The sequence below is a fragment of the Solea senegalensis genome, linkage group LG3 (assembly GCF_019176455.1).
Source record: "Solea senegalensis isolate Sse05_10M linkage group LG3, IFAPA_SoseM_1, whole genome shotgun sequence".
Taxonomy (NCBI): Eukaryota; Metazoa; Chordata; class Actinopteri; order Pleuronectiformes; family Soleidae; genus Solea; species Solea senegalensis.
Genome location: NC_058023.1, coordinates 7,113,492 through 7,136,836, shown reverse-complemented (window position 1 = coordinate 7,136,836; position 23,345 = coordinate 7,113,492). Strand labels below are relative to the sequence as shown.

The 23,345-nt window shown below is 41.6% G+C and overlaps 1 protein-coding gene across 11 annotated transcripts in view; it reads right to left on the bottom strand.

The window, feature by feature from the left end:
- The window catches only part of ablim2 (actin binding LIM protein family, member 2), an 80,070-nt gene that overhangs the window by 28,145 nt on the left and 28,580 nt on the right, over positions 1 to 23,345 (bottom strand). For all 11 annotated transcript variants that reach the window (XM_044020744.1, XM_044020743.1, XM_044020747.1 and 8 more), the window contains exons 3-7: positions 9,863 to 10,046; positions 7,417 to 7,529; positions 7,044 to 7,170; positions 6,503 to 6,596; positions 211 to 298 (exon numbers count right to left, since the gene is read on the bottom strand). In XM_044020744.1, coding sequence (XP_043876679.1) covers positions 211 to 298; positions 6,503 to 6,596; positions 7,044 to 7,170; positions 7,417 to 7,529; positions 9,863 to 10,046 — 606 coding nt within the window. The remainder of the gene's footprint in view (positions 1 to 210; positions 299 to 6,502; positions 6,597 to 7,043; positions 7,171 to 7,416; positions 7,530 to 9,862; positions 10,047 to 23,345) is intronic.

The window sequence follows — 23,345 nt, the reverse complement described above, 5'->3', positions numbered from 1 at the left end:
AAGAGAGAACAGGGTGAACCAACGGATTCTGTCATCACTAGGCCAACAGCTCTTCTGCTTCTTATCATCTAAGAATAGACAGTCATGTGTTGTGTGACTGATTCCTTTTGTGGCTCAGAGGAAGCAGTTGAAGCAGCGACCCTGGATGGTTTGAGGTAGGACACGACACTCTGTATCTCTGTAGCCAAGAAGTCAACAAATGGTGTTTACCTTGCAGGTACATTTCTTCGCCTTCTGCAAACATCTGCTCACAGCGGGCGCAGCGGGCACATGTGGGGTGGTAATGCTTCTCTCCAGCCTGTGGAGCAGGAGACAGGAATAAGTTATTGTCATAGTTGGTATAAGGTGTTATGAATCATTGAAAGGAGACTCAAGCTTTTAAGTATTTCACTAAATATGAGTCTTATTTTAATTGGAAAATAGACACTTCTGAAGGCCAAATCAAGCAGTTCCACAAAATAATGTATGGGTTGTCATATTTCATTATATCATCATTACAGAACTTTGGAGTCATTTGGTGTATAGAACATATTTCCCATGTTTTTCGTACATGTATGATCATATACAGATGTAATAATGAAGACAAAATAATGCAGACATCGATAAGGGACACAGACAAACAAAAAATCTGGCTAATCAAACGATTCATGGAAGAAAATATCACAATATCTCAGTTGTGTTTCAGTTGTGTTTTGTTATTTAGCCACAAGGTGGAGCACTTGTTTAGAGTAAGGAGCCGCTTCATTCAGGGCAGAGAGGTGAGAAGATAAACAAAGTTCTCATATGGTTGACACGACTGATCAAAAACAACTTTCCAACTTTAGTAATCACCTCAAATCACCATTAAAATCTTCTCAACAAACCTGCACAAGTCTGCAGCATCTAATTATGAAGGAGATGACATTCGGAGGCTCATGGAGGTCGTGTGTTATCACCAGAGCTCGAGGGAGAATCCACACAGCAGTGTAAAGAAGGGAGGATGACACGGTGAGGATGGATGTTCCTGTTATATTGCGTTATCGTTAAAGAGTTGATTACTGTTGGACTTGTTAAATCACAGGCCGCTGGGATCTCCAAGTCTTGAGGGATCCATTTTGTGGCTATGACTCAGTCGAGGACAAAAGTCCAGCAGTTTTTTTCTTCTTCTATTGGGAACCTTCATGCCTGGTTTATACTTCATCACGAGGCACTTTTGATAACTGTTGCTTGACAACGCTGAACGAGTCGTAGGACATTTTCTGTGGATTCCCCCAGTGGATGTTTTCAGTAATTTCCTTGGCAACTAACCCCACACTACCTTCCAACCAGCTCTTGCACGATCCTGGCCAACTTGTACTTCTGTCCACTTGTTTATTTTACAATCTGTGCTACCTTTTCCTTCTTTGATAATGGATGGATCTGATAAAGTTGTCGATGACATTTCGGGGAGTTCTGATTTAAAGTTTGTTCTGGGTTTTGACCAATGGAGCATATACCAGGTTGTGATGAGTTTTATCCGGATCTGGTCACACTCTCTGTGATTCCTTGACGAGTCACCTGCTAAATGCATATGCACACTTTGTTCTATACCTCAGAAAAGAATTTGGATCAGGCCAAGTTGAGACTGCAGTGTTTTTGCTCAAGAGAACTTCAGAAGTAGTAGTTGGTGTTTGACTGTTGGTTTTCCAAGTAGGTGTCAGTATTAAAACTAGCAAACTATTCTTCTAAAATCAAATTCTCTCCCAATACACATCCATGTTTTGATGAATCCTCCAGTCTGTAACCAAAACAAAGACCTCAGCAGCAACTAGCCACCCAATAGGGATTTACTCAGCCTAACTCCATCTTGTTTTGAGTTTGAACAACTCAAACCCTGTTGAATAAGTACAATTATCTCACTCCGTTGGCCTGATTAATGGACTCAATAACAAGATGCAAATACTTTGCGATGAAATCATTGTCTCCCTTTGCAAAATAATCATCTGATGGTTGATGAGCTCCACCTCCACACTGCATCACATCATGATTCAACAACAGGCCGAATACGCAACAGCCCCTCTGAGGTTCCTGAACTTTGCTGCATCATCTCCGAAATACAATGACAACAGAAAACAGGATGTCAACACCCTAATTGTTGGATACAACTCCACTAAGCTAATGCTTATCTGAAACACATGGGCCGCAGATGGAGAGAGGAGGCACGCGGAGACACAAACTGACCACAAATGAGACTAAATCCTGGTATTACTGGGAGAAAAATAAGGTCAGGTACTTAGTAACTGGCAGCATGCAGTGGCAGCCATGCCAAATCTTCATATTTGAAGTGAAATGAGACAGATACATAGACAAGAGACAGAGAGAGAAGAGGAAGTTGACTTAGAAACACTGAGGCCAGGAGATAAAAAGACTGGAACAGGATTGAAATTCCAACATGGAAAGTATGAGAGCACCGGAAAGGAGATAGGACCGCAATCAAATCTTTCCTTTGACAGGCTGCATGAGGGGAAAATTATCATATTCAATGTCCTGCAGGACTGATAAGTCAAGGAAGAGAAGGGGTTGAGGGCGGGTTGGGAGGGGAATGAACTTGGAAGCAGATGATTGGATGTATTTCGAAGAAATGGGGGTAAAGAGGGGGTTGAGATTTTTCCGTGAAACTCTCACAGACTTTAGCGTTTTTTAAAGCAGCAGTGGTACAGATGTTGGTGTGACTATGGCGGCCCTGTGGCAATAGGGCAGGTGAGGTTGCAAAGAGATGTCGAGCCTTCTCTACCGCTTTATGGTTTGGTTGAACTTTTAAAAATATAAACAAATGTCCAAATGTCAGCTCCACACAAGCCTGTCTCTCTCTTTCGGATGTGTTACTGTAGGGGGCAACAACTATTTCGTAATTTAACTATTTTACAATTGCAAGGAATCCTTGCCGACATTGTTCCCAGACCATCTTGTTGCAACTCACAATTGCACAAACCAGTCAGGCGAGAGTTGATCCATTTAGAAGATTGGAAGAGATTTTGGTGAGCGCACCATTCCCATTATTCTTTTCAAGGTCTAGGTCGTCAAACTCATTTTCTAATTTTAAATCCGTCTGGCTCATCTTCTCTCTGCACTACTGGCTACTATAACCATGTGTTTCCTCACAACAGCACATACTCATAGTCAAGCTATAGCTAATACAATGAGAAGTCAAGCGATTAAAAAAAATTTAAATAGAGGAAAGCACGAGAAATAGCATTTCAATCCGCCCTCCTCTGCTGCTGTGAGTCCCGACTATTGACTGCGTTCCTCCCCACAGAGCAGACTCTTTGATCTCGAAACAAATGGCATGACATTTTGAAAGCTCCATCTCGTATCGGCCGCTGTTTCAAAGTGCACTCCAGCACTGGCAAAGTGTTTGAAAATGGCTTCTCAAGCTAACACACTGGGACAACTGTGTGTGTGCTGGCATTTCATTTAGAAAAAAAATGACAAAAGACAGCAAAGAGCTGGAATCGCATTTATCAAAGCTGCGGGACTGAGAATACACCACATGGACAATGGTATTCGAACACCTGACCCTCACTCACAACAACAGGGACTGTAATGATGCATTCAAATACATATACAGCACTTTAATATGGAGTTGGTTCCCCTTTTGCAGCTATAACAGCTTCAACACTTCTACTTTCCTCAAGATTCGAAGTGTTTGGGAATTTGTGAGCTTTCATTCATTCTGTAGAGTATTTATGAGGTTGGACAAGAAGGCCTGGCTCACAATTTCGGCTCCAGTTCATCCCAAAGGTGCTCCATGGGGTTGAGGTCAGGTCAGTCAAGTAATTCCACACGAAAACTCATCAAACCATCTCTTTGTAGTCCTTGCTTTGTGCACTGGGACCATACTCTAGTTGGAACAGAAAAGGGTCTTCCTCACATTGTTGCAAAAAGCACAGCACTGTCCAAAATGTCTTGGTATGCTGAGGAGTTGAGATTGTCCTTCACTGGACATAAGGGGCCTAGAGCCCAAAGACTAATTGAAACACCTGAATTCAATAATTAACTGGTGTGGCCAAATACCTTTGTCCATATCGTCTAATTGATTGTCGAGTTTCATTCACTGGACTTCAAAATGCAGACATTTTGGGATCACGGCTCTCTTCCCCAGGCTCCTCTAATTGTGACCAGAGGCAATCTGTCCGCGTCTGAAACCCTCCGGCTGCATTGACACATGTTTTATTGCGCGTAAGGTCTGACTCACTTTCCTTTTTTTAACATTATGTACAGCACTGGCATACTTTGCTGATATTGGAATAGCAATCTTCCTACCAAATGGACCTATATGCAAAGCTGCTCAGTAGAGCAGCCACAGGAGGCACTCTCTATCTCTATGTCTGACCTGTCCAGTTATAAGTCAATATCTTCCATCATGGGCCAAATTTGCCCGAGGCTGTAAACAAAATCTTATCGAGGAGGTGCAGAAGTCTGATTGTATCTCAGACAGCTTGATTTACATTGTGCTAAAAAGACATTTTTGAACAGAAACGGCACAAATATGTTACGTACTGTATCTTTAAGCATCAAAAACGACATTGTTTTTGTTCAAATCATGTAATATTAACTCACCCTTGGGGTGCTGCTGGGGCTCATTAATAATACAATAAGAAAAATATACTGCCATCTCGCATCTTCAATATCAGGGATCATTGTATACACAAACACACACGGCATTAGCTTCCGTTCATTTGGATTTGCACGGTTAATGCCCAACACTAACCTTAACCTAAACCAGAATTCCAGAATTAGCTCGCAAACGTTTAACTAGTTACTCAGAAATGAGGTTCTGCCTCATTAGAACCAGGTTTTGCTCTCCATGAGGACTACTGGTCCTGACAAGGTCAGTGTTTATGCCAGAAAAGGTCCTCAAGAGGTAACAGAAACAGAGAGAGAGAGAGAGAGAGAGAAAGATAAACGCTCTCATTCCATTTCTTATGTTTCTTCCTCTCTCCAGACACTGGAACCTGATAGGTGTTTATGAAAGGAGGGAATATGAGAGTCCGTTGTGTGATGAAGGAACGGGAGAAAGTGAGGGATTGTTGTTTGGCCCTGCTGTTTTCCGAGGTCACGGCGGGAGCTAGCAAGAAGCGCCCGCCCCCCCACACACCCACCACCACCACCGCCGCCATCCTCCCCCACCCCCATCTAAAAGCTTTCTTCTTCTCCTCTTCCTCTCACCCCTCTCTCCACCGCCGAGCAGAGTATCCCATGTCACTTCCTTCCATCACTGCAGAACAAACAGGCTGCTTCACACTGATTTCTACCGGCCTCCACAGTGAAGCCAACCTCATCCAACTCACAACAACCTCTCTGCTCATTTCCTGTCTGTTCTTCCATTTCTTATTCACAGAGAACGGGCTCCTCAACGCCACTTAGCTGAGCGGCCATTTAGAAAGATTGGTAAGAGGTATGGTAACAATAATTGATTGTGAAAAATTGGTGGCATACTCCTTTAATTCTTAATATGTAGCATATTTGTTTTGTTCTCTGTTTTTAACCATACTACTTATAGTTTCAATTTGAATACAGTTTAAATACAATAAATATGATATCTTTACACTAATGGATCAAAATAACATCAAAATAACCACCATGCCTCTATTCTCCCTCCATATCTAATAGTACTTTCTTTTTTTTTGCAGTAAATCCAGATGACATTTCAAGAGGACGACATGTGTAATGTGGCCTGGATTCTTCCAAGAGCAGCTGTCTGTGTTCGCTTTGTTTCATAGCAGCACCTGACAGGAGCGCAGAGGCCGAGCAGCACCTGAGCGTGGCTGATGATGAATGGATGACCAGCCTGAGGGAGGGAGGGAGGGAGGAAGGAAGGAAGGACGGAAAGAGGGGAAGCAAGGAACCTACATCTTGTTCTACGCAGTGGAGCCACACACACTGCAGCGTCTTTTGTTCACATAAACACATTATTTACAGTAGATCACCACGTGTCTGATACTTGAGCCAAAGACAAAGGTCAAACTGGTCTTTCTCAACTCCAGTGAAGCAGCGGCAGCAGCAACTTCACTCATCTCAGCAGCTCCCAGGTTTTTGGATTCGACTTTTTTCAACAGTTTACGTGTGAACGGACCCTAAAGTCACACAATTCACGGACGCTGGTCTCAGATCTGTTCGTACAGGGGCTCTAAGAGCTTAAACATCGTCAAATGTTTTGGGCCTGTGCTTCTTCTTCTCCAGACAAACAGGAATGAAGCAGTTCTTTTTTGCTGTTTGTCTTTTTTTTCTCTGGAAGCTCTTCTCATATATCTGCATCAGCGGCGCATAAGAGCGGATAAAAGTTTAATGACCGCCTTGGAGAAATGGGGTCAACGTTATATATACAGTATATACACTATAGCTTTCACACCAAAACAGATCTTCAAAGAAGAAGATCATATTGAATCGTGACCTTCAAATCGAATCGAATCAAGGATTTGCAGAATCGTGACACCCCGAGCAGACGCCCTCGTAAGTGACACGTACAGAGCAGTAACGTTACCTCCAGGACTTTCCCGGTGATGTACTTCTTGCAGCTCTCGCACTGGATGCCGAACATGGCGTGGTAGTCCATCTCGCAGAACGGGATCCCGTCCCTGATGGATGACAAGACGACGTCAGGATCAGTTATCGAATATCAAAGTCATTCGTCGTCCAAAAAGTCCAGTTACAATGATGAAAATCAAAACGCTCGCTATGTCATTACTTATCAGCTCTATGGACGCTGTGTGCAGTGTGTGTGTGTGTGTGTGTGTGTGTGAGAGAGAGAGAGAGGGACACACCGTGTTGCTTCATAGACTTTGAACATAAACGTCTGAATGAGTTTAACCAGATACTAAACAGACGTGACACTGCCAGCTCTCTGCTGCGGAGCCTGTGTAATGTTCAACCGCTCTGACGCGCGAATAGAACGGAGCGTTTTCAGGAGGTGTGAGTGTGTCTCACGTGGGGGGGAAAACGTCCTGTTCCCGATCACCTTTTTTTTTCCTTTTTACAAATGAGTAATAACCGAGCTGAAGTGGCGGTGGCGGTGGCGGACTCACTTGCTGATGTACTCGGCGTTGAGCACCTTGTTGCAGACATGGCACTTGAAGCAGCCCAGGTGCCAGTGTTTGTCCAGAGCCACGAGAGACTGTTCGTTCTTAAACTCCTTCCCACAGCCGCAGCAATCTGCACACAGTTGATTAATATTATAACTTAATTAAGCGAAAGAATCAGAGGGTACACTGTGTATTTCCCATTTCCAGAGAATGATGATGCCAATTTAAGGGGACAGAAGAGAGAATTACAGAAAGCGTAGGTGCAAATCAGAGGTTGCAAGAGGACAAAGTTTAAGCTTTTTTTTTTTCTTTGGTTTGCATGATTTATGCCAAAGACGAGACAGGGGATAAACAAAGACATAAACAAAGCACTGACTGTGGACAGCCTGTATGGGTGCTGGGCTATTGGCAGGGAGCGGCTGGGTACATTTTTGGCAGATACACTCCTTCCCGTTAAATGTCACTCGGTCGCCGGCCGGGAATGGCTGTCTGTAAACAAACAGAAAACAGACAGAACATCAGATGAGTTACTGATATAACAATGTGATTTTATCAGGATATATAGTCTATATGTGATTTCCCCTATTTTTTTTTTTTATATATATAGTGCTTTTCTAGTCTTCACGACAGTTTTGCCATTCACCCATTCACTCACACTCATTCAGCACATTTTTCTGTAACTCTGTACCCATGTATATCCATTCACACGCACAGCGGTCAGGACCAACGCGGGGTTAAGTGTCTTGCCCAAGGACACATCGGCACGCAGACTAACGGAGCCCGGAATCAAACCCATAACCTTTGTTGAACGGCGACTCCCGCGACCACTGAGCTACCGTCACCCCTCATGCTTCTGTAAACATGAATGATATTTAACCATTAGGGAAAAAAAATGGCGATTAGTGTTAAGATTGTGGCAGGAGTTGAGCCACATGCGTACATTCGGAGCGATCGTTGAAACCAAGAGCAGAGACAGACTCACAGCTATTCATCACCAGGCAAACAGCCTTCAGAGACGAAAGCCATTGTATTAAGATGCATTACAAACACAGTGCTAATGTCTCGTGGCGCGGCGCGCCCGTCCAACGCGGCCGCTGTCGCCGAGAGAGTTACTGATGGACTGACGAGTCCTTGGCAGAGTCGCCTGCGTCCTACAGCTCAGAAATGTGACATTTGAGCTGCGGTCGCTCTGTGACAGCCAGCTACTGAGGGAGGAACACGTCCAGGCAAAAGTGAGAGGAGCCAGATTACAGATTACTCGCACATAAACAGTCCAAACGTTTATTTACTTAAGGTCTGATGTGTTGAGTCTGTCTCATTTTAAAACTTAATTTTAAGCTGTCGTTGTTACGGCCCGTGACAATTTTGGGTGATGTTTTATTTACTTTTAGTACATAGAGTGTGTACAATTAGGCAGAATTTGAATATACTACCTATACATGTGTTTGTTTAAGCACATATTTGCTTTTTGAGGTAAAAGTTGCCGGATTAAAAACAATACATAGGTAATTTAGATGAGGGCTTTGCTTAATGAAGGCCACAATCTTGCAACACCACGTTGCCACAGCAGCCTAAATGGACAAACACGTCAGAGAATGTGTTTTTTGGGGTGGTTTGAAGCAGAAGCTTTCGGTTAGGAAGAAGAAAAACATCCTTTCTGGGGTGTGAAGGCCGCCGTCGTTCCCTGACACTCCTGGGAAAGGGAGGAGTGAGCAGAGGAGTCCTCTGTTTGTTACACTCGGCGGTCACCAGTTCTTACACACTTGATCTTTCAACAACGAGATGAAAAAGATAAAGGAAACGCTTAAAACCAACGTTCAAGACATAAGAGACGGCAAAGGACGTCTGTTGGACAGAGTTGTGAGGAAGGTCCTAGCTGTGCAACATTGCACCTCAAAAAAAAAAGAAAACTCTCCTTTCTTTAATTAAGAGGATGGATTGCCATAAAGCAAACAAAGAGGTCCAGACAGAGGTTGTGCAGAACACAGACAGATTACTGTTGGTGAATTATTGATGATCACTACGGTGCTGCGACCGCGAGACGCGCTCGCACAGCGGAGTCTGCTGCTTCATCTCCGGCAGCCTCTGCCCTATTTTTATATCTCTCACAATAAACCGGAGTGTTGGATCTCCACAAAAGGCTCATTTGTTGTAAGACGAGTGGCGAAGTTTGACGATCACGTTACAAACCACAAACGCTGCTGGAACATTCTGTTGATCTCAGGTTCAGCACTGGGCTCGCCGAGGTACGGTCACACACACACGGTACACTTGACACAAGCTACGGGAATGGTCTAAGTGGGCTGATCATACACACTTAAAATTCCAGCCAATGAGAGGCTCCTATTACCTTTCTGGGCCCAACAACACACACATTCTTGACCAGCATCCTTAATGAGAACATCTATACATAGAATGCATTCTGTAGCCATCTTACCCCAATATTAACCATCGCAAAAACTAAACTCACTAACCCTAAAGCACAGTTATTCTTCTTAGGACAGTGACTACCAACTACTAACCTTAACTTTATTTGGTTGCAACTGAGTATTCATTTTTTCAACCAATTATTTGGCCTGTGTGAGGACTAATGCTCCTGAAAGGTCATTGTTTATGCCACAGAAGTACCTAAAGACACACATCCACACAACTCCAGCTTTAAATGTGCTTCTTAAATAACCACACCTTCTTCTTATCCATACCATAAGCAGCAGCGAACAAGCAACAGAAATAACTGACATCTGACGTTGACGAGGATTGACAAGTGTAAAAACAAGCAGCGCACCCATGTGACTTTGTGACATTATCAGAAAAATCCTTACTTGCAGGAGGCACAGACGAAGCAGCGGGGATGGTAGGTCTTGCCCAGAGCGGACACCACTTCCCCCTCGATGAAGTCCTGGCAGCTGAAGCAGCGAGTGCCGTACAGTCGCTGGTAGTCCAGGGTACAGATGTACTCGCCCTGCCGCACGAAGAAGCCTCCCTGGGCCAGTTCACATCCACAGACTGGTGGAGAAAGACAGGAAATGGACAGATTAGACTACAATGATGACACGTTTAGAGATTATAATACAAGCAAAAGATATCAATGCACACCCTGCAACTGCCATAGGGATGATTTACATCATCAATTATTTTATTTGCTCCATAAAATGTCAGAAAATGTTGATCAGTGTTTTGTCTTGCTTTATCTGCTAACTAAAATTGTTATTTGGAGCAAAGAAACCAGACGATATTAACATTTAAGAAGCTGGAAATTCACAAATCTTGTTTTAATAACGGAAATAAAAAAAAAATAGTTTAAACCCTAATGAAAAACTAGACATCAGCAAAAGGACAGGAACAAACTTTGGGATTCACTTTTTTTCATTCAATAATACACGACTTGTTGATATAAAATGTTAAATACAAATATTTCCATCACAACATTCCAATACTACTATTTTTTTTTTATTAATATGCCATGTTTTATCCATACCAGTATACAGTTAGCTTTGCATAGCTTAGCTTAACATTTTAACATAGAGAGTGGGGTAAACAGCCCCTGTTTCTTAATGTTGTTGACTTCAACATTTCATAAATATACTTATTTACTTTCTAACAGACCCCTTAATGAGAGTATTGACATTTTTCTGACAAATTTGCCTGTTTAATATAAAATTAGAATGCAGTTAGCTTAGCCTAGTTTAGCTTATCTTAGAGGAATGAGGAAAGAACCTGACTTTGTCCAAAGGTAAACTCTTTAGTGACTTACCTTTTAGTACTTAACGATTAAATGACACTTTTATTTCCTCAGATGCAATTTATAAAATGACTTAATAGACAGTTCAGATCATTAGACTGATGTACTTGCATGTCATTAAATGTTATGTCTCCATTTTGTCCCCACAGTGTTCAATACAAGGCGGCGCCTAATGCTTACAGTCATGTTTTAATGTCTTTTAAATAAGGGTTGTCAACATCCTGTCGTCTGTCAACAATATCAGAATCCCACAAAAGGTTGAAACACGCAAACATTCAGCCTACAAATCCTGTGCGTCGTCATTTTACACGCAAAGACTTAAGTAGAAGAGGAGGCTTTGTATTGAGCGGAGCCCGTTTGACAACGTCTGATTGTTTTTACACTGACAATGGCCTAGTATGTGTGTACGTGTGTGCTTGTATTTATATCTTTGTAAGTTCCAAACACAACACACAACCACAACTTTAAAGTGATTTTTTAGGTTACGTTTTTGGGTAAGGGTTAAGGGTAGGCCCTTAGTTGTGATGGTTAAGGTACGGGTAAGGGGCTAGGGAGTGCATTATTATGAGGTGTCCCCACCAAGGTACAAAAACAAGTTTGTGTGTGTGTGTGTGTGTAGGCTGCAAAGTGTCTGTCTAGCTTTAACAATGTCGAACAGCCACTCCCCCCCTGTAAAAAAAACCCAAACAAACAGTACACACTCATGAACACGCAGTAACCGGGGCAACTGCATGACATCACAGCACAGTCACGCCCTCAGGGGAAACCTCACTCTATTATTCCACTCCTTTAGCAAAAACAATATGCTTTTCCTCTCTTTTCCCGCCGTTCTTTCTGCGTGTCAGGAAAGATAAATGAGCGGCGTTTTGCGCCTGTGGCCCTGGTACCGCTCACTGAACCCACAGTCTCACAGTCTCAAAGTCACAAGGATGTGTGAAGGTGTGAGATAAGACACATCAGCCGCATGTGGGTGAGATCACACACACACACACACACACACACTTTAGGACACAGATACCGTGTGTCCTTACATGCGAACATGAGAAGGCAAAACATGGATTCAAACACGCCAAATGAGTTAGTTATATAAAGTTATTGTCACTTCTGTGTTAGATTTGACTGGAATTCAGAGACTACATTGAATAGTGATGCACATCTGGCTTTTTTGGCTGATAAACTGACCCATTGTTACGCTATAAATAACAAAGCATCACAGCGTGGGCCAAATTTCTGTCCACCTATGATTAAATCACAGACAATTATTGCACAAACAGAAAGAGAACCATTGCAAATTAGATGGCTCACCACTGGCAATTTGAAAAACGTAATTATATTGATTGCTCCTTGTTCGTGTATGTCCCTAATCCCCAAATAGTCCCGAAATGTGAGGGTTGTTTACACGGAAATAAGCAATAAATTGCTGCAATCCTGAAATTTAGGCTCGGTTATACGAGTCCTGTAGCTTTTCTTTTCCTCTTGTGACACGGCACACTCATAAATACATGTCTGGGGTATAAAGATTATGCCCACAGGGATTACAGGGGATTTAAAAAGTATCCTAAAAGCAACGTTTGCAGTACTTCTGAGGCTCTTCCTCCACACGTTTATCTTATATTTCAACATTTCACTTTATTCCTACTGGTTGCACAACAGTCCAACTCTCCCACCCTTTTTTATCAGCTTATGAAAACTTTTCCCCCCGACACGTTGGACAACCTTTGTCCAGCATTTTGCCCCGCGTACTGTATTTACTCTCTCCGATCCCCTCCCAGTGGTTGGGACATGCTAATAAAACAACCACAACAATACAAGCAGGAATGTTTTCTCAGGATGTGGACGACGTACTTTCCAGCGCCTGCTGACAGCACCAGCACGTCCGGTTCACATGTGCGGCACCAGGTCTACAATTATGAGATAAAAGCTCCAGGCTGATGGTGTAATCGTGATGGATTGATGGATGGCAGGGCTGCGCGATTTATCAAAAAAATGATCAAAATATCCAAAAGACACTGCGAAGATTAAACATATGACAGAACAGCATTATGAGGGAATTCTGCAGAACCAAAATCTTGTTCTTCACATGAGAAAACATGATTTATTTGTCAAAATAACCGCAATATGTCTAGTTTGACTGAGAACCTTTCTAAAAGCTTCATTATAATCATGTAAGGATAAAAAAGACGCTATTTTTGGACTAGACCATGTCCTGTCCACTTCACTAAGGCTGGATTGGAACCATTTTCAAACAGTTTTTTGGGACTAAACAGTTTCACAGTCATTGTCCTGGCGTGCTGCAGAGAAACAGCTTTGAAAATGGGGGACTTAATGTTGCATGAAATGCAGAAGCAATAAAATTGGCAAATTGACTTCCACCCTTGCGACGCACTTACGTTTCAGAAGGTGAAAACTTCCCGACTAGCAGTACAAGCGCTAGCCGCTGAAATCACTGAATCGACACAAACTTGATTTGACATTTAAGGTCAGACAATCCACTGCTGAACGGCGCTGATGTTGTAGCACCTCATAGAATGCTTGTATCACACATATATGTTAGTTATGGAGGTCTACTTACATATATTAACTTGTTTTCATGGTTAAAAACCTCCTAATCGCTGCAATCGAGCCGATCACAATATTTCCTCACTGACGCTCTCGTCAGCCGCGCTGTTTCAGACCAAAACCACACCCCTAGAATGTGGACTGTGTTGTGATTGGCCAGCCAACGAGAGCTTTCCCACTGTCCTGTGATTGGCCAGGTACCTGGAAGTGACGTAATAGATAGGCCAGCTCTCAGATACACAGCTCCCCCTGTGGCACGGTGGATGCTCTGCATCTCAGCAGCTACAACGAGAGTAGTTCTTCTTCTGCGGTTGAATGTACGCAACCGGATGTGCCCGGACTAGTGCCCGCACCAGGAGGCGGTGAGAGGAGTGGTGAGGATTTTTGATGACGACATCAAATTAAGGAAGTGCCGATCCGCTTCGCAGAGCCCAGGAAAACAATACAACACTATTTTCTCAGCAGTGGCTGAACTGTTTGTTCTGAAACTTTAGGGTTTCATAAACGAGGTAATGACGCAGATACACACACACACGCAGCGTTAATTGGAGCTTCCGGTCTATGTGGGCTTTAATTACCAAAATGAAGGCGCTCGAAAGTAAACAGTCCCTGCCAGTCGCGTGGGGAGAAAGCTACGTTAAGAGATGCCCCACCCATGCTCAGGGACATTTTGTTTTCTCCAGGCATCGTGGACCATGTATCGCGATAAGATATCCAGCGATTCCCACCCCTACTTGAGAGAAGTCGAAACCCGAGAAACGATTGATCTTCAGGACTGACACGGTGTTGTCTCCACTGAATAGAGACAGTCTCCAATAGACCCCAAGTCAAAAATGACTTGACAGACCAGAGATTTGACTTCGGATTCTGTCAGATGAAATCAATTTTACATGATCTCGACCTCTGCAAGAACAATTTCATTTGTAACTGGCTCATACCATTTCATACGAGTTCTTTCACGCTTACGTTTCACTTTAGAGGACAAATTTTTACTCTGACAGGCTTGAAATTTGTCCCTAAAGACTCAATGACAGCAGCTCTGGCAGAGAGAAATATGGACTGGAAGAGACGGAGCCAGAAATCCAAACTCATGAGTCCAGAGTGCCGGTTCCCACCAGCTCATCTTTCAGACCCTGTATATATTTATACATGTGCTGCCAGTTGGCACATGCACGCGTCTCCTTACTGTATTATAAGTCGGTTTCCTTAAGCAGCTCGCACCTCCTCCATCATTTATAGACCACCAGGAAGCGTGGCATACTTTTAAAAGTGAACCTAAACATTTGATGTAATTCATTTCATCTGCAGTGCAGCAGCGCGGTGCGCCCGCCGAGAGAGAAAACGCAGAGCAGCAGACGAGCCTCCAACGCCGATCAGCTCGTGTCTGAATGGATTACATAAGTCTTCTCATCTTGTCCGTCATCGCAGATGGAAATCTTCAAAGCGGGCGTTCTTCTTATCCGCTCGTATCCCTCATTCACGTGGGAAAAGGAAGGGAGGATTACGGAGCGAGTAAATTGAGTTTTCAAGAAGTGGAGAGTTCACTTTCAAATGTGCACACAAACAAAACTTGGTAATGTATCATTGCTTCTTCTATAAAAAAAAAAAACCCAACCTATTCCCAGACAGAAGAAGTTAAGATAAAACACAGAATAAATCACCAACTGTAGCTAACGAAGCAAGAAGGTATAATACCTGCTGATTCTTCTTCTCTCAGCTTCTCCCTTGTGTCCTCTTCCGTTACACCAACTGTCCTCATGTCCTCCTTCACAACATCCATGACCTTTCTCTGCGGTCTTCTTCTTTTCCTCCCGCCTGGCAGCTCCATACAGGAACTACTCATTACTGAACACAAGACTACGACCTTTCCTATTTCAGTTTCCCTTTGTCACTACTTCAAGACTCCTCATGGTGGCAGCTTAACTGAAAAAATTAGGACATTGATGACACTTTAGGGCCCGACCTATTGTCTTCTTCCAGGAATTATTATTTTCTTCCCTGAAAGATTGCATTTTGAGGCTGTGAACGTTGGTCAAAACTGGCACGCAAACCAGAACGGGCGAAAAACTTGAAAAAATAAGGGAAATACGTCAATGTGGTGCAAAATGGCTCAGCAGAGACCCCTAAGGTGAAATGCTGGAGAAAGCCAAAACTAAGTTGCACCAAATTTCACTAAACTTGGTGGAAACATGTCACAGCCCAAAACGGACAAAAAAGTCCATTGGGACCATGGCCTCAACTCAACAGGAAGTCGGCTATTTTGAATTTGGAGTCCATCTTGGCGATTTGCACGTTTCATAAAGCGACATAAAAAAAAAGTGTAAGTTTATACTGAACAGATCAAAAATGAAATGTTACCAAAAGTTTTGAAGATTCAAAAAGGCGTGGCAAAGTCAGAAAACGGAATTTCTGCAAATTTCGACCATTCGCCACCAAACAGGAAGTGCCCTAGAACTTCATCATACATTGACCGATCGGCTCAAAACTTCCCACGTGAGACAAGAGAACCGGCCATAAAACAACAGCAGACGGAAACTGAATCAAGGGCATAGCGCCACCTGCTGACAGGGTGATGGCTGTGAGGGCTTGCACAATTCTTATATATGAAAGAGCAAACAAATGTCAGATACAGCCAGAAACATCTATACAAAACATTTTGAAAAGGACACAACTTTACAGACACAGTATCTGTATTCATCAGCATTGAACCCTGTTCCAAAACCCAGAAAGTTAGAACAATTTCATCATTTAGAAACCATTCCGTCGCCATGACAACAGTGGGTGTTTGTATTCTTCTCGGGCCCCGGTGTATGAGCTCATGATGCAGTTAATTAGACGTCTTGTCCCGAGACTCGGCAGAGGAGGACAGAATGTGTTCGAGGGCCCACATTTCTGCAGCAAGACGTGAACCCACAGGAGGGTTTCACCTCTGGACGTCTGGGTGGGTGGGACTCGGGTGTGTGCGTGTGAATGAATGAATGATTGGGGAGCTTTTTAAGGGCAGTTAAAGCGATTGTGTGGAGATACTGGAACTTCGGAACCAAGAAAAGCTCCACTTCAGTTCAACTACAGGCAGCGAAAGCAATAACACGTTGGTTATTGCCTCTCAGGTTCCGCTATGAAGAAGCTATAAAGTCTCAACTGCATTAAGGACCATGATTATGACATTTTCCAGAGCTGAAAGTCAGATTACCTCACAGGAAACGGATTACTTCCATCTCTAAAAAGATTCATCTCATGCACTGCGAAGCCACTTACATAATGTGAGTGTGCACTGAGGAATTCCGTGCCGTCCAGAGCCAAGTCTGTTCTGCTCTTCCTTGAATTCCGCAGTAACATCCTAATAAATACGCCGCACAACTGCCCCGTTGTGACTTGTAAATAAAATATAGTGCAGCTGATTCATTTGTGTACAAACAAGGTGTACAAAAGCTTCTTTTTTTTAACGTTTTAAGTATGATGTAAGATAACTATGTGAGGCCAATGCTTTTGGCAGTAGAGCAAACCAAATGTGTGTCTAGCAACATGTGCATCTGGTTATACTGTAAAATGGGGGGAGGAAATCTGGAGAGAATGACTGAAAATAACTAATTTTCATACATTTTTACACCACATTAAGTGGATTTAGTCAACAATGTCATCTGCAGTATAGTCTAGATTAGTCAGATTAAAAGTGTAAATGCAGAAAAACCAGTATCTGACTAATGAATCCTGAAATCTTTGTCTGTCAGACACAGATGTGAGATAAATCAATGATGAGTTAAAGTGATAAATGGGTGTTTTTTTCTTCTTTTAATTACTTGTTTTGCTTTGCTCCGCCTCATTGAATGCATCTACTTACAAGTTACAGTCAAAAGTATCAACTATTAACGTTGAATTAACTTTAAATAAACAGTATTATGTCCAATATGGGACATAAATTCCCTTAATTTCCTCCAGAAACTGTTTTTTTTACAAATTATTTTATAGAACATGTTGATGTTGGTAAAATATCAAATATTATTATAATTGTAATAATATTGGCCTCAATTTAATGTGGTCTGCCACTTCATATCAAGTACAATGAAGCTACATTATAGACAGAATATAATACTAAATATAATATATATCACACTTATATGTTTTTTTAATGTCTACTGTCATGACAAACACTTTTACTTTGAAAAATCTATGAAATATCATTATAAATGTAGTTGATTTTTAGCTAATTTCCCACAGGACCAGACTGGACACTCACTGGCCCCCAGGTCATTTGAGTTTGAGGCCCCTGGTCGAGGCTAATGTGATATCAGTAATTTAGCCGAATCCAGTTCAGCAGGACTGTGTGTGTGAGAGAGACGGACAGAACATGCGTCTATTTGAGACACTACATCCCCAGAGATCTTATTTATGGTATATGATATACTGTTATAACATATACTATCCCTGACTATGTGTGTGTGTGTGTGTGTGTGTGTGTGTGTGTAAGCAGGATAAATATACATGTGCTATGTGCTTTCTGCTATGAATGTGCGACCTTGACTGCACCTCATGTTTTACGATGACTCACCATGTGTGTGTGTGTGTGTGTGTGTGTGTTATGGCCACATTCATTAGTCTAGTCCTTGACCTTGCCTGTACAGTTGTGAGCCTGCTGGCGTTGATGGGACTACGGGACTGAACTTAGAGAAAATTCAAGGTTGATCCTTGCGACATGTCAAATGAATCCACAGTGATCCACACTCTCACTGCACCGTAATTATTTACAAGTAGGTTTCTTATGAGGGCCGTTGACTACAATACATCTTATAACGCCCACATTGACCCATCTATCCATTATCTTCCACTTCCTGGGGGAGCTAGAGCCAATCCCAGTTGACATCATCAGAGAGGCAGATTATATACTGGACAGGTCACCAGCCCATGACAGGACCAACATACAGATAATTTTCTTTTTTGGCTGTAAAGTGAAGTAATCACTCATTCCATGCCAAGCACCCACACTCTCACAGGTCCAATTGAGCCAGCTGAAATTGTGTTTAATTTTTTTTTCAGAGATTACACTGATTTATACCAAAAACATTATACTTTGAAGCAATATAATCCCAGGATTCTCTGTATATCTGTATCTATCTATCTAACTATCTATCTATCTATGTATCTCAGTATATATCCATCCAACTCAGGCTCTCTCTATCTCTTTCTCAGTATCTATTTATCTTGCATTTCCCCTTGTGTGTGTGTGTATGAGGTCAACATCCCTGGCCCAGTAACACACACACACACTCCCCACATGGCTCTGTTCTGCTCAGCCTGCTTCCAAGAAGGAGACAATCCAATAGCCAACACCCAACTGAGAACATCGCAACCATCTGCTAATACAACACCAGTGATCCCACCGTCAGGACCTCCACATGTGTTTCCAGCACCGCCGGCGTCTGTGTACTGATCACCTTCCAGGAAGAAACACAGTCGCGCGGAGAGGAAGGTCAGAAACAATGTAATCCATAAATCTGTCAGAACTCAAACGGGAGACGCTACGAAGGAGTCAAGGCTGTAATTCACACATCACGCGGTAAACATTACTGTTACAGTCTGCTGACACTGATGATTTATTATCGAAACAGTTGTTGACCAAACAATCTCAGATTAGCACTACTCACTTTCAACCCACGTGGTTTTCATCAGTGCACAGTCCCCGTGTTATTCTGAGTATTTTGTAGGAATTGACAATCACGTACAACACTAGCACATACACTTTAAAGACAACAGACAGTTTAAATCGAGGAAGAAAGGTGATTTAAATGACTTTAAACATGACATGGCCGTCGGTGTCAACTGTGCTGGGCTCGTTTTTTTCAGAAACTGCTGGGATTTTTACACATAAGTAGAGCTGCAACTAAGGATTATTACCATAGTCGATCAACCGTTTGGTCCATAAAATGTCAGAAAATGTTGGCCAGTGTTTTTCCAACCTCAAAACAAGGAAGCTTTAGCTTAGCCTATGTTTATTTTATATAGACGTTACGTATTATATTAATTGTCGCAGCTCTTTTTAATGCCAGTGGTCAGAGAAGAACGGCCAAACTAGTTTTAAAACACATAATTCCTAAATAGTCATTTTTAGACAGAAAACTCCACTCTTCGCCTTCTTTTTTTAAGCAGGTTTAAGCAGGTTTGCCGACATGTTAAAGAATGTTTTAATCAGAAAAATGGACGTGGCTGCCTACTGTACAAATAAATCTGTTTTCAGATTTATAGAAGCAATAAAATTCCACTCCCGTGTTTGAGAGTGTGTCTAAATCCTCATAAACGTGTGTGTCAATAGTGAGTGTCTGACATAAGGATTCTGTCACCACTGCACTGACTTTGCAATCAGTTCTCATACGGCCTTGCAGACATTGGGGTGTGGCAGCATATTTTAGTATTCCCTGCTGTATTCAAATGCTGTTTGGATGAGGTGATGGTGCTTAAGAGGAGTAGAAACAGATTCCGGATTAAAGTCCGTCAGAGATGTCTTGCAGACGGTGTGGGCTTAAAAGGGCGCGCGAGACGCAGACATAACAGGATATACAGAGACAGGCAAAGTTGGTACCTAAATAAAACACACTTCCTCAACCACACGGCTTGATGTTGACGGCAGCTGCCATGAAAACAGCAATTACGGCTCGTCATGTTCTGTAATCTGAGGAGATTAAAGCTGCAGTCAGGGTTGTCGTTTTTGTAAGTAGCAACACAACGGTAAACCATAATCAAATTACCAAAAAAAACTTAACCATCAACAAACCACATGTGGCAGTGAAGGTCCTTCCAGATATGTATATATTGATGCGTTAAAAATGCACGACTGTCATTTTCAGTATATCAAAAATGCCACCAATCAACATTAACATAAAGAAGATAATATTAAAACCCCATTAATCATTTACAAAATTTGCCTTAGTGGGAAACGGTGGCGGCCCAGGTTCTAAAACTGTGTATTTAAACTTTATTATGCAGTTATATCTTAACCAAAGGCCCTATATATATGATTCAAATAGTATGTGATGTAATACACACAACTAAATCATGACATCAGTCAAAATTATGTCGGCATTAAATAGAGAAAGTGTCAAAATATGACTTTTCTTGAGTGTATAATGTATTATTATCTTAAATATGAGAAATGTATGTAAGAGAAATATAAATAAAAGTATATTTTTACTCACAATCCTTCTTTTTTACCTCTTGACAACTCATCTTATACTGGAGCATATTTTTCATCCAGTTGTAAGTAATTTTGATAGAAAAAGAAGCTAACGTGACTGCTAGCTTGTGGGTTTTAGCCTAAAAATGATATATTTATACTTCACTACAGCTCCACATGGTTATTTTACTTAAGTTAAATCCTCCATTTTTTTCCTTTTATTTAGCCATGTAGTGTGTTGGTTACACACGGTAAAAAACACTTTGTGTTAATCATTAGTAAACCAAGAGCTACATTGATATAAATCAAGTGCTAAAGAGGCTAACACCAGCTCATGCTAATCCTGTCCTCATTTCTGTCCGGTGTTAATTACACATATTATCTGAACGCTCCTCCACTTTAAACCTGGCGCTGTTAGATTACTGGCTAACGCCCAGGGTTGGTTGTAATTGGCACTAAAACATTAGTTAGTGTCAGGGGACGTGGGCTTGAATCTTCTCCAGGTTCATAGTGAAAACTTTGAGATACTGTAGTAGCTCCAGAGACTGTGTGTCTATGGTCTGTATATCACACTTTTACCGGATATTATTATCTATGAAGAATGTGCTGCATCCAAATTTAGTTTCCACTCGAATTGCTGTGGTTTTATTTTGATTAGAGAACTTTTTGTGTTTTTATTTGTATTTTAATCAAGCATTTGTATTTGGTTATTTATCATATTTTAATTACAATGTATTTGACTTTGAACATCTTCCTTTTGAAAATTTATCGTCATTATTGCTAAATAGTAAAAGATAATTGTATTATCTATTATCTGTTATATTATAATTGTTGGTATTTTATGGAAGAGGATTAGGGCCACTAGTGAATTTTTTTTGGACACATCTCAGAATTTGTCTATTCTCTGGATGTTTTCCCTCAAACGTATTTAATCCCAATAATTCTGACTTTAATCTCAGAATTCTGACCATTTTTTCTCAAAAGTCAGGCTTTTATTTTTTTTTATTTAATTTCCAGTTTTTTTATTACTCGTGTCCCTCATCCTCTTATATTACATGTATATTATATTCATGGCATTTTATTATACTCATTATTCTCCTGTATCCGTATTGTATTTTTAAACCTTTAGCTGTGTTGTCATGTTGTGGATTTATGAATAGGAGGAGTCTTGTGTTGTTTCCTGTGCTCAAACAAAACCTCTGTGAATGTTGCGTCTACATGGTATTAATACACCTCCGGTATGTCACGCAGTAAATCAGCCAGCTTTTCCCAATTAAGCACTTCTGAAAAGTGAACCTAACAAGTTCATCCAGATAGGAGAACATTCTGTCTTTAACCATTACCAAAATAATAACATTAGACGTCTGATAAATGTATCCTGAGGCATGTAATCATCTCTATTGGCTCATTTCTTTGCAGGTTAAACATAAAAGCTGCTCCTGAAAGAATAAACTCAGCCTAATTAATAAGGTATGAATGTCTGGTTCCTTCAGGTGTCATTAATCAGCACAAACATTGTGTGACTGTGAAAAACTAAAGGGGGTGAGCAAAGAAAATGTTTAAATTCTACAAACAGTGGCTTTAAAGCTGGGGTAAGCAGAATTGTGATGAAAAAAATCTTAACTATGAAGTCTCTCAGTCCTAAGCCCCTCCCACCAGACGAGCAAAGACAGACACAAAGGACCAAAGTCTCCATCTGTATTGACACGTAGTTTACCGTGTTTATTTTTATGAATTTACATTTCCACTGAAAGGACATGTACTGTACATGCAGCTGCTTTGTAGGACAGCCAATAGGAGGCGCCCTCTCCCTCTGACCTGTGATTGGTCAAAGTTATCTAGTTCTTTTTTTCAGTAATGCCAAAAATATGTTGCTTTTTCCCACCTTAAATACAGAACGGATGTAGATAGTAGTATTTTTGCAAATAATCTGCAAAAAGAAAGAAACTTTACACACAATAAGCAAAGTTAGACATGATGTTGCCTGGAAATCTTGATTTAATCTTTACAAAAGAAACACCTTCTTAAATATACTGAGATAATATTGTTATTGTGGCTTATTGTGAACATATTTTGTATGCAGGTATGATGTTAACTGACTGCTATTTCACTTCTATTTGTGGATTAAGTAAGCACTGATTGATATTTTCCTCATCAATAATCCATTATCTCCTCCTTCCTCCAACAGCATAATTAATCTCACCATCTTCCCAGATTGTATCTATTAACTCAGTGAGCACATTGTTGTCATTAATAGCTCAGAGCTTTTGGCAAAAACTATAAAACAGAAAAGATCCAATTAAGTGTAATTATCCTTTAAGTGGACACAGGAAACAGCTGATGATTATTTGCAATTGTCGTGGCATCATTGACACTGACATGTGACCACTCACAGCGTCCAGATTAAGATAGAGGACGAGGACATGAATGCAGAGACAGGGAGTCTGCCTGTCGCTGACATATTTAAAAAAAAAGGGGGGGTGATAAAACTCCTGGAAGCTACCGACACTGTAGCGACCCCGCCGGTAACCTAGCAACCGGGGCGTGTGTTGACAACAACATTGGTGTGACACAAGGCTCGTGCCGAGAGTCTGGGCTGGGAGGGGCGCACACACACATTCTAATAAAGTACGGTCACATGCAGAAAGAAGTCCTACACACACACACACACACACACACACACACACACATCTCAAGTATCTAACGCAAACACCCAGCCAGAGATACACACACGCGCGCACACTGAAAAACCCACATCTACTTCTATGAGCGACAAAGTAGTTAAGGAATTCCACTATTGTTCACATGATTTACTGTAATCCAAACAAAAGTTAGCATA